Below are 12,855 nucleotides of genomic sequence, written 5' to 3' on the forward strand. Positions count from 1 at the left end.
TAAAATTCCCTGACTTTTCTCGGTTTTCCAGTCCATTTTTTTTCCAAATTTCCAGTCTACTTTTTCTTTGTCTCTAATTCGAGGTTGGAAAACGAAATAAAATGGGTCACGCCCGAGGGTGGAAATAAATCCTTTGTTTCCAATCGAAAAAGAGTGTCAGTCTGGTAAAAAAAAGGAGGGGAAAGAGATGGTGGAGGGGGAACTGCTTTGAATAAAGAGGACACAATAGTCATATGCATAAAGATGACATCCTTCTACTTGACGGCAAGCTGGCGACTAGTAGATGCATTTATTAAATTCAACTACATAAAAGTCATAAGTGATGTGTGACTGTAGTTTATAGTGTTCCATACAAGAATGCTATGTTATTCCTCATGTTCCATGTTATTCCTCATTCATCTACCTTGTGAGAAATACGCAAATGCCAACAGAGTGATGGCTCAATATAAATAGGTAACCACTTCAGAAATTACTCGCTTTTTATCCAACTTGCATTTGCTCTCTTGATTACCTCCACCCACAAGTTCTTTCTCTCATGATACTTTGCAGGAAATAGTTGTTGGGAAAACAGCAATAAGACAAAGAGGAGAGATGGTGGTAAACAATGACAAGTGCAGTAAAAAGGGGTTAGCCCACAAAACCTAGGTTCAACTGATGTAATGGTGTTAGCTGTTATGGGTTCAAGTCAACTTGAGTGGAAATAGGGTTAGTAGGATATATACCATTAGAATACTTACTTGTTGTTTTAATTCTTCTAATTTCCTTAGTCGTTCTTCGTTTTGCTTCTCTTTGAGGAGTCGTAATCTTTCTTCTCTATCTCTCGTTAATTGGTTATTCACATTACCTGTAATCAAAACACAAAGGAGATCATGAAAAGTGTGCTCCACTCAAAGAGGAGCAATAACAAAGAATGGATTTCATTTGACAAGAATACACGAGGCAAGGATATGGAGGATTGATTATGTTCAGATGAGCGAACTAACAAGAATGAATGGGACAAGGAACAAGAATATGTGTTCCCAGGGGATTTTGAATTAATTGAAAAAAAGTAATAAATAAGAAAGAAAGAAACGTATACTGAAAAAGGTTGGATGTGAAGAAAGAAAACAGAAAGGAAATAAGAGAAAACAAAATAAATTTATACTTCAAAGAAAAATATTTCCAGATCAAAACAAGAATAGAAGTAGTGCAAAGTAGGTACAAGATACCTAAACTAACTATACATTAGTACCAAGTACTTGGTCATATAAAAGGCATTAATTAGTGCAAATTAATCTCTCAAACACTAAGTGCCAATTAAAAGGCTCTTCAGAAGTACAATGGCTTTGTTAGTTCGCAAATATGACGTCTTAAAAAACAGCTTATCCGTGTTCTCGTTTTCGCGTAACACTAGATTCTATCTAGTAGCTAGATAGGAGATAACTATCTCATTTGTATTCAATTTTAACGCTAAAATATTAAACCAAACCTCCGCAATTACAAATAAGTATTATCCAGAAGTCAGGAGTCACTCTCTCTTTTTTATAGCCTTTTGTTGTAAAACATTATTTTTTTTTTATTTTGTCAAGTGCACTTATTTTTACATCTAATTATCTGATTTCAATTTCCTTTCTATCTATTAAATTATCTAACACGAAATCTATTCACTCTTATTAGACTGTTCTAGTTAGATATTATTTTCCATGTTTATTATTTGCCGATACTGAATATATTGCTTACTAAATGACTTCCTTGTTCAGTAGTGAATAGGAACTTAGGTACTTATATTGAGAGGTGCACAGGATCAAGCCATGATGTTTCTTGTAGAACGAAGTTTTTCTAATGTTCTATTGAAAATGGGAGACAGCAAAATAATCTTTACAATTTCAAAGGTATGATACTGAGAAAGAAAAATTCTATGGACCGAGCCTATTCCAGCAAACACTTTTCTTTGTATAAGTCACTGTTCTGGTAAAAATAATTCAGTCAATACCATTTTCCATCCCAAGTCTCAAAGTAATTTCTCCTGAACGCTGAACAATAGGACATAAATAAAATAAATTGATGTCTGTAACCTTCGATCGAGTTTTCCTCATAATTGTCTTGAAGGTGTTGCAGAACTCAGGTGGGTTCGAGAAGTCTAGGTAGTTACAATGCTTATATTGTAATCGCACACGATCATTATGTACGTGTAATTATTTACAACAGAAATTAGATCAAATCGATAAAGGAACTAATGATATCGTATCGTACTGAGTATGAAAAAGGATTTTCCTAATTTCACAATCAAGGGCTTTATGCTCCAGCTTAATTTAGAGCATAAGTCAAACTGTTCTAGTTCTTAAAACAGAGTTAAATTGGGAAAAGAATGAGAGCAACATGGATTTAAGTGTCCGATTCTTTGCTCTAATTTTAAATGCTCCAACTGGAAAACCCCACTTTCCAAGGATTACAAATAAATTATTTTGCGCAAAACAAGTACAAGTATTTTCCTTTGCCATGAAAAACTCCTGTGGTAAACGGTAAAGGCGGAGATAATTTATTACATGAAACAGGAATTTAAATAAAAACTTTTTTACAAAGTCATTTGAAATGGAAAGTGGGAAAAAAGTAGGATGAAAAGTCATGACTCACGAGTGAAAGAATAGATCAGTTGCGCTTACTTGGGTGATGTTTCAAAGTCATAGAGCAGGAAAAATGAGGACCAACGGAATTTTTCTTTTTCGTCTACGACTCCTAGATCCCGAGATAAATCGATTTTAAAAATACCGGTAAAACGTGAACTTTGACGTCACGACATACGCTCCCGTAGGCGATGACGTCACATCAAATGTCCCGAGCAAAGCTCCCTCGCAGGCAACACGTTAATGTTTTTGTGCGCATACGTTTCTGCGCATTTCTTTCTGCTCCTCCGCAAGCGTGCTTGCATACTGGCGCTACCTAGCGGACGAAAAAAACAACTGCGTAAAGTCTGACGTCACACATCTTTGAACTCTTTCATTAGAACGGAAAATAAAAATTCAATTTTCGACCTTTTATAGTTATTTTTTCGGAGTTTTGACCTCGGATTTGGATTTTCCCCAACTTTTTACATAGGAATCGACCATTTATTTATAATTTTTACCCACAAAGTTCGACCTGACGCAAGAACTTTCATGAAGTTACCGTGCCCTACCAAAACGCCCAATTTCAAAACCTCACTGATTTCGTTTCTGAAATTTGAAGTACAATTGAATCTTGAATCAGTACAATTGAATCAAAACTAGTGTTCATTCTTGATTCTTGTATGTAGTCAGTGGTTAGCCACAAAACCGCGAAGACATTAAGAGCCAAAAATCTGCTGAATGAAATGCAATTGAGAACAAAATAATCGGACGAAAAGTGAACCAATATGTGTGCCTTGAAATATCTGAACAGGCTAGAATTTGTACTCGTTCTGAGGTAAATAAATAGGACGTGTTAGGAGAGACTGAGAGTTGACGAATATGATTGATGACACTGCACTCCGGGGAGTGAGAACCGAGACAGATGTGACTAACGCTAGAGTAATAGATGTAAACATTGTTTTCATAATCCCAAGTCACGCGCAAGACAGGCAATTATAGCGGAAGGATAATGAGATAATGACAATAATTAGCAACAAACTCATAACGATCAGAAGCAATGCTAACTGTAAACGACCTGTCAATCAGAAAACCTTATTTAATGAAAAATAATCCCATTGATCACCTTCGAACACAGAGCCGAGGTTCTTTCGACAATCCTTTCAGTCACAGATGTTTGATATGAATCCAACATGGATTTCTCATTTCTAACTCAAAGTACAGATAGGATTTCTCAAGCTGTTTTATTTCCCGATCATTCTCCTCTATTTCTCACGAGTTACAGCGGTTAACGCGTTGGACTTTGGATCTGGAGGTTGGTGGTTCGAGTCCAAGTCAAGTCATAAAATTTATCTTGGTGTTATAATTGGGGAACGATATTTGTGACAGGCATTCAAGTATGCTTAACAAAATTAAAAATTCCTCTTTTTCCCTATTTCTTATGAGTTGGAGCCTATTGTATAATGTTTTATTAGCTAAAATTACTTGCATAACAGGTTAAATATGTACGAGAGTGGTAGGTCTACAGTCTACTCTTTATCCTTGTCAATATTTACTTTCCTTAAGGTTCCGTTCCCAATGGTAAACGAAAGTGATGTTTTCGGTCCGTCATTTTTTTTTCCTCAAACGTGTAGTAAAAGGAACAACTTGTTCAGTTTGTTTCACATTGCAAGTATTTTAATCAAAGCCTATAACATAATACCCAACAATATAAAATTCTAAATAAGCCAGCGAATTGCATTCTTTTACGGAAAATCGTACAACACTCAAGGCAGTTTACAACGTAGAGTAGAATAAGCTTTGTTTATTCTATGCAGAATGCAGACGTAAGACTGAAAAGTCCCTTTAAGCCAGCAGCAGTCTAAACAAAGTCTCGTTGAAAATGATACACATGTAATGCACCAGTAGGGTCTAGTGAGATTTTAAAGAGGAGAAGGATTTTCAAAAAAGCGAAGCTATATAAAAGAATAAACCCATTTGAACTACGTCGATCCGCTGGTGATTTTGGCATAGAGGTTGAATAATCACTGATGCTGGGTCCTACAAGTTTCTGAATCCTGGATTCGCAAACTCACTACATATTTCTGAATTGTGGACTGACGAGTGGTTTTGGAACCATGAGCGAATCCGGGGTTCCTATATGCATTTTTGTATAGACCGTCTCGGAAAGTCACGACTCGCGAGAATTCGTCAACCCTAGTTTGCGAATCTAGGACTCAGACATGTGTAGAATTCAGTCTTTTTATTTTCGGTTACGTGATAACTAATAAGGGACGAGAAAAGCCCCCAAGAGAGGAAAGAAAGAAGTGTCTCTAGCTTTCAATGGTGACTACACCACTGCAAATGTACAAAACAAATTTAAAAAACATACATCATTCCTCTCATCAATTCCACTGCTGTGTGTACTTGTACATACGCTTGTAATTAGCTCTCTTACATTAATCCTTCATCAAAGGGTTTCTCTACAAAGGTCACGTGGTATTTTCCATTCTAGCTTTTTTTAGCTTTTTTCCCGACCTTCCATTTCGTATTTCACCGTTTCTCTCATAAATGAAATAAACTAATTTGTACAAAAAGGAAATGTGGAATAACTTTATATACGTACACAGAATCATCTCGTAAGAGGACACAGACTGCAAGATCAGTTCTGCTCCACAATAGAAATTTCTTCAGATAGAAAACTAATACAATGCAATAACAAATAATAACTTTCTTTGTTCGGAGAACAACACAACATAGTAAAATAGACGCTTTGGTACATTATCTTTCGATATTATACCTATATAAAAAAAAAAAAAACTCTGCAGTACTAGATAAAAAGCTCTTGGATAATGCATTGACCGGATAGAGGTGTAGGAAGAGAATTCTCTCTCGATTTCTCAGGACCATTCAACAAAGAACTTTATCAATCGAAAAAAAGGCGCATCGTTTACAACATATTATTTTCTGCACGAAGAATAAGAAGTGCCCAATATGACGTCAGAATTCTCACGTGGAATGCTGTAAACTCCGGAGAGTCTTAGGTCCCTCAACACTCGGGATCTGAAGAGACTTAATACCTTTCTGAAAGAGCATAAGAATTGTAAAACGAAAAGTCATTATAAGCAGATTAAGATTCGGAGAACCTTCAAAATTTCTACAAGAAACATTTCCACCTGATGTGAAAATTGAGACTTTGCAATCCCCTCCGGTCCATTATTGTAATACCTTACAATGGAAAAATCTCGGGACAGTAAATGGATTCTATTTTAAGAATAATCTCCAATGGAATCTAGTAGTAGAAATAAATCTAATAGAAAACAGAAATAGGGATAAGAACTGGAAACAATGAGGTCACATTGGAAAACTTAAAACTTCAGTCCAATATGTTACAGAAAAATCTAAGGGTATTTGGTATAATCTCATACTTCACAAAACACAACCTACAAACATAATTTCAAAAGTCGATTTTTCAAAGAAGCAATAAAATTTATTACATCTTATATTATAAGAATTATTTATATTCCCAAGAGAGAAACCTAATGCACTTCAAAGAAGCATGAAATGAAAGTACTTTACATAATACAATATTAGAATGATATTTCACAGTAGTCAATTGTGAAAAAATATCAAATCATTATGTAGAATTCAAAATAATGTTGCTATTTAAGAAGAAATCCCTCCATCTAGAAAGCATTACTCTGATTTTTACTTGAATTTCTATTTCTCCAAGGATATTCCCTGTAGCCAGACAGATGAATGGACACAGAATAGGGGGAAAAGTAAAAGCTGATTATTATTTACTTTGATGTTTATACAGATATCCCACAGCGAGTTCACATTGAAATATTTACAAGGTCAATAGAAAATCTATAACAGTGAAATGAAAATTATATAGAACTTTTAAGCTTCGACTTCCTGATAATGAGAGCAGAGCGCAAAGACTAGCAGCTTTTTCCAAGTATTCTATTTCAGTCGGGAACAGACATAATATCAGATACATACATGAAGGCCTAGTTACGGTACGGTGTCGAATGAAAAGGTTGCACATATTAAATCCGATATGGATAGTGGGATAGGTCTGCTTTTGCATTAAATAAATAAATAAAAAAAAAATAGTCATATTCACATTGCAACGTAAAATAAAAAAAAACATGTCAACATTGCAGAACATAGCAAAACCCGTTCTGAAAGGAAAAAAAAACTATTAAAATAGCAGACAAATCCTCGCAATACAATCAACGAGGGCTTTAGATAAAGAAATATCAGCTATGACATTGCTATCCAAGTTGACGAAGAGTATATTGACACTTTGTCCGACGTTGTCAAGAGAAAGATCCGACGACCTTGTTGTTCCTTCTAGAGTTTAAGGTCATATAAAGTTTATACATCCAGCAGTTTGCCTTAAGGTAGGAGTGATTGGACGTAGAAGGTCCCCTGGTTTGAACCGGGTAGCCGACAAATAATTGCGGATTTGAGCCGAGACCCTTTCCGAAAGGAATGGCGTTGTAACATCATGAAAATTTTTGGCAATTCAAATTTGGCATATTCAAATTCTGATCCGCATGCCCAATTGATAGGTACGGGTTTTGCCGATCTACAAATGTCGAATGATACCGAGCAAGTGGAGATGTAGCTTAAGGCAAGTTCGGATACCACAAGACAAGCCAGGGTGTGTTGAACTTTCTAATGTGTGTAATGTGTATGATAAGGAATAGTCGGACTAAGGCTATCTCAAGTGTGATAACTCTTCCATGAATTACTCCTTACTACATAATCCTCGCTACGAGGGAATATTCAATCTCGCTTAGTACTTCAGAAGTACTTGTATTTAGAAGATTATTAATCAATTTTTATTGCTACATCTCTGATGATCTTTGGTCATTTCGTACTCGTGTCTTGAGTACTTCTTGCGAAATCTCTCTTCCTTTCTGACTTCTTCGCTTTACACAAGATTATTTCCAATTATTTTAGATTACTCGCGCAATTTCTCCATGATACAGAGAAATCACCTGTGCTGTGTTATCTTCAGAGATGTATTCTGTGTGTACCTAGGAGTTTTTGGCAGAAAACAAAATCATGGTCATTTCTCTCTATAGGTTTTTACATTAAATCTAAAACTATGGCGTGAAAGCAAAATAATTGCAAAATTTTGACATTGATGCAGTTCTTTTCACAGTTTTCATTTCTATTAAATTGAACCATTCGAAAATGTCCTGTGTGAACTCGTCAACGTATAAAAAACTGCTAAATCCAAAAGCATCATTTTATTATCAGATGAAATATTTCATTCACTTAGCAGATATAATAAAGTTCGATTCAGCAACAGGAAGAGTAAGGCGGGGATTGATTTATTACTCGTACATAAAATTACATTTAAAACTCAGAAGAAGCTAAAACTTACCTGACTTTTGACTATTATTGTTATTTGTAGTGTTTTGAGGGGGTGTTGAAGTTTGTGTTTTGTTGTGAAGCTGCACTGATTCACCCGCTGAAAAAAGATAACAAAAATCTAAAATTAGTATTGGATTTTATTTATTATTATTTTTTTCTTTTTCAACATTGCACAGTGGTGGAAATGAAAGCATAATTATCTCGATTTCCATCAAGCTCGTTATCTGCAACACTCATGAATAAAGCTAGGTAATGAATAAAATAACAGGGAGATTACAATTTGCTAATGATAATGAAGGATAAGTGAAAATGGCCATTGGAATAGTGCAGGGTTCTATGATAGAATCATGATTCACTCTGCAATAATAAACTCGCAGACCTGTCAATTGATGAAACACTAAAAATAAGGATGAAAACTCCGAGAAAACTTTAGTTCACACTTTATCACCATATCTTGGCTGTTGAGGTGACAGTAATGCCTAATCATTTCTAGGAAATTCACTTCTCAATGTTAGTCTCATTTTTATGAGAGAATCGTGGGTTTTTATTGACCTCTTCAGATCTTGATCAGGGATTCAAGCAACTTCCTATCTCAGAGGTTTTCACTACCCTATTCAGTCAGATTGAAGGAATGAAGAGGTCCAGGGTAAAGTTTTCTAGATTCGAGTCTAAAGTATATTCCGACCGGCCCACTTATTCATTATCCTCATAAGAAATTACCATACGGATTATGTAACATCAAAACCTAGACCCGATGCTCGCTTTGAACTTTGGGAACTTCAAACCTAATTATTATTTATCTCTCATTTTAACATAATGGGTTTTTATAGATCCTCAGTCTTTCCATCTCGACTTCTCCATACTAAATAATGTTCCTATATTTTTCCCCATATGATATTTATGTATATATTTTGTTGAGTTTTTATACATTTGATCTACATTTTGTTCTCCTAGAGTTTTTTCCTATGCTCTCTTATGTTTGTAAGGTTTTCCTTTGAAATACTTTTCTAAAAAACAGTCCACATTGTGCAGGCCTTTACAGTAATACGACGTACTTAATGGAATTACGACATATTCCTAGTAAAAGAATGGGATATTCAGGATATTTCAAGCATGAAATCTGTAAGGTTATTTCTAAACTTGGCCTTTTTTCATCTCCCCTCCCAAAAGCCCCTTTAGGGATAAACTATTAGGTAATATAGGGCAGTTACAACTCTGAATTCTGCATGCTTGTTTCGTTTTTACTCCTCTCATTTCTTGTTCTTTCAACCCCCAAATAGAGCAGATTCTATCTACGAGTCTGCAGTCTGGTACAGCAGAGACCTACGTGGTGCAAAACAAATGACTCACAGCGGTTAACCAACGACCATTAAGAAACCTTTCCGGCTTTGTATGGTTGTTAAGTACTCCATTTGTACACACCAAGTTATAACTAATTATGTTATTTTAAATCGCGAACATTATCGATCAACACTTCAGATAACTGAGAGTATATTTTTGTCATTATTTTACAAGTTTTTTTTTTTCGATAGGTAGATTGATGATTCAAGTTATTGATGTTTCATTGGAAGACTCGATGATCGTAAACATCACGAGTACACAAAGATAAAATAAATGAGTATTACGGATTGAGTACAATAAAATTTCAAGGACGTTTGTTGGTTTTTCATTTTTCTCTCCATGGTTCATGAATAGCTGAAATATGTTTTCCTCGATTCAGTTCGCCTCTCGGTACCTCATAATTTGACCAACTCACGTAGTCTTAATCCTTCTTCTATAATTCCAAGTTGTAACTTTGTGAGATAAAACCATCGCTAGTTTCCCAAGGATTTATATTTAGTCTGAGGCAGGGTGCTCCTAAAGAAGCGCTTCCATAAACGCAACATATACTCATTGAAAATTTTAGGGAAACGATCCTACTGGCGATTTCCAATACCATTTTTATTGAACCAGAGCCAGAGCATAAAACATCATCAAGGAAATTAACAGCTGTTGTAGGAACTTGAAGTTTTAGAAAGAAGAAAGTCAATTGTACATGACACATTCAGATTATTTAGCAGGTAAAGTAATAAAGCTACAGCCTAGAGCAGTCAACATACACGTTCCCTTTAGCTATCAACTATTCCAAAGCATGAGTTCACTCCAGCAATGCTATTAACTGTTATTTTTACTTCTAAAACAATCAAACAATTGGCAAATGTTTATGTTTTTACTCCGGATAGGTAAATGTTATTTGGATAAGTGATAATAATAATCGTTTATTACGAGCGATAACATGGAGTGTGACATGTGCTGAATTATTCCAGGCACAGAGAGTGTGCGTGTGCCATTTTCAGCAAACTGCATGGGTGGAATATCGTTTGCTAGGTATCTTCACAATGGTGGAAACTCACGATAAGAAAACTTGGGGAAATGGATTGTAAACTGGGAATTATTATTGGTATTGACTATATCATTCATATCCATTCTCCTGGAATCGCCAATGTGTAATTGTGTATTCACACTGATTGTTCATTTGTTCCTCCACACTCCCTTATTAATTCTCTATCGATTAAATTGAAAGCTCATCAATTTATCAATATCGAGTTCAAAGTCTATAGGTATCACATCAACGCTACTAGATTGTAGATTCTAGTTCGCCTGTCACTGATGGGCATATCACAAGGTAGACACTCTCGCGTTGGTATAGGCAATATCTCATAATGTGATATGAGAGGAAGGGAAAGTAGTGATCTTGATTTTTATTAAAGTATGCTAAAATTTGTTGCAATATCATATTTTATTACATGCTTAATAGTCGGAACACACACAAGAGGCCAAGTCTTCAAGTTTCAAAGTATGCCACATACTCGTAGATAGGTATGATGTAGGCAAGTACGTAAAGTTGTAAACAATTGCTATTGGTAATAAATAAACGAGCGGATCTTTTTTAAGTTGGTAATTATTTTAAAAACCGTTTTGGTATTTTGGTTCTGAAAATATAGCGGCTCTTCAGGGCTTTAGACACAAACAATAAATAATTTTTGCAAGACGAATTCGGATTCAAAATCAAAGGCTTGTCAAAGGAATGTTACCTTGTAAGCCTTGCTTCTTTTTGAATCCTGCATGTTTATATTTCAACAAGAAAGAAGTAGGTACCCTGAGTCATCATTCTCTATCACATAAAGAATGGCCTACTTACAATATCAGTGAAAGCTGTTTTAATTTAGTCTATATTAACTCTGCATACCCATATAAATTTCGTATATTTAATTGTTCCTCTAATATCTTAGCAATGTAGTTAACGCATCAAATAGCCCATTAGAGTCCACATAAAAAACGGGTTTTGGGTTGAAAGCTGTTTTGGTGTAAAAATTCAAACCCTCTCCAAGGAAGATTAAAAGAGAGCCTGGATGTTTTTAAATGAACTCATAATAATGTAAATAGTTTTACACTTTCAGACATATTGAAGCATCATTTAACACTAATACTTGACCACACACCAGAGCTTTTTTCTAGAAACTTTGAACAGGCGTATTTTTATTTATGTACATAAATTTAGCAAAATGATTTCATATTTCACTACAAAATGGAAAATAAAATAATCCGATCACCTACCAGGTTAAATGCGTGTACAAAGGACAAGCTAAAAAGGTCTCAGTGTCCCGTCATTTAGAGTTTAGACAATGTCACGAGATACGGATGATCAAGTAAACCAATGATATTTGCTAATTGCTATATTTAACCGTTGTCTTCTGTTACATAATCCCAGACCTCCTGGGGTGATCTTTTTTGGCTGGGAATTTGGCCTTTACTTTTGTTATTAATGTTATTAAATGTATGATGCTCTTTTGAACACATTTAATGTTTGTATTACGCACTGTAATTTCGGGGAGACCTAATACTCTCACTTTATTTAATGAACGTAACAGATAATGTCCCTATTTCAGACATATAATTATGAAGATTAGTTATAGACAATTAAAGTCATTACCTACAGGTACTTTGCTACCAGTATAAATATTCTCAGAACAACGAAACAAAGCAACTACTCAACAACGAATTATCAAACTTAATCTAACTCAGACGTTTTATTCTAACCTCCAAAATATTTATCGAATCCAAAACAACCTTGATTTTTTTTTTTTTTTTAGAGATACTTTGAGATAGTAAAAAATGTACGGTAGAGTAATTTGTACGCAAACATTACCTACCTTATGCACAATGTTGTGAAATCTTCAAGATATTCTAGAATCTCGACCTAAGACTATCTAGATTCCTTGCTGAAATACTGTTTAGTATTCCAGTAGGTACAGTGCTTCAAACATTTTATCTCTTTCTTCTCAATCAACCTACTGATATTGTCTTACAATAGGTAATAAATGTAATAATAATGGTCAAGTTTCAACAGCTTACGTTAAAATAGTTCGCCTGTCCCTTATTATTGGGATAAGAAGAAGATTTTTAGGATTCTTTCAGTTTTTGCCAATATTTACAAGAGGTGCACGAATCATTGAAATACATTCTGGATTTCTGTTTCAAGAGCATAAATAAACATTTGTGCAATTTACATAAAACACAATTTAGTGTATGTAATCCAATTATACTTATTTTAATCCACATAAAGAAACTTACATCCTCGAAGAAAAAGAAGCTCAACTTTGAATATAGGCGAGCAGAATAATTGAAATGGCGTGTTAGGCAGTTTGCCAGGTTATTTCACTCCTTATTAATGTTAAAAAATTATAATAAGTCCATGTTATCGCTATGGATATAAAAAAAAATGTCTCTAAGACACATCTCTATTTCTTCTGGAGAAAGTTTAGCATGAACAAAACATGAAAATACGCCCCATAATAAAGTGCACACCTATAGAACTTATTTTTCCTTTCTTGCAAAAAGACTAGAATTTTCCAGGTTG

The 12,855-nt window shown here is 34.7% G+C and overlaps 1 protein-coding gene across 1 annotated transcript in view; it reads right to left on the bottom strand.

Moving 5' to 3' along the window:
• LOC103514053 (J domain-containing protein DDB_G0295729) overlaps positions 1-12,458 on the bottom strand; it is a 41,762-nt gene extending 29,304 nt beyond the window's left edge. Inside the window, exons 1-4 of the mRNA XM_026827102.1 lie at positions 12,431-12,458; positions 11,929-11,985; positions 7,966-8,052; positions 738-844 (exon numbers count right to left, since the gene is read on the bottom strand). Of these exons, the coding sequence (XP_026682903.1) occupies positions 738-844; positions 7,966-8,052; positions 11,929-11,985; positions 12,431-12,458 (279 nt within the window). The remainder of the gene's footprint in view (positions 1-737; positions 845-7,965; positions 8,053-11,928; positions 11,986-12,430) is intronic.
• Positions 12,459-12,855: the final 397 nt, after the last annotated feature.

Source organism: Diaphorina citri, unplaced genomic scaffold (genome assembly GCF_000475195.1).
Source record: "Diaphorina citri unplaced genomic scaffold, Diaci psyllid genome assembly version 1.1 scaffold1073, whole genome shotgun sequence".
NCBI lineage: Eukaryota > Metazoa > Arthropoda > Insecta > Hemiptera > Psyllidae > Diaphorina > Diaphorina citri.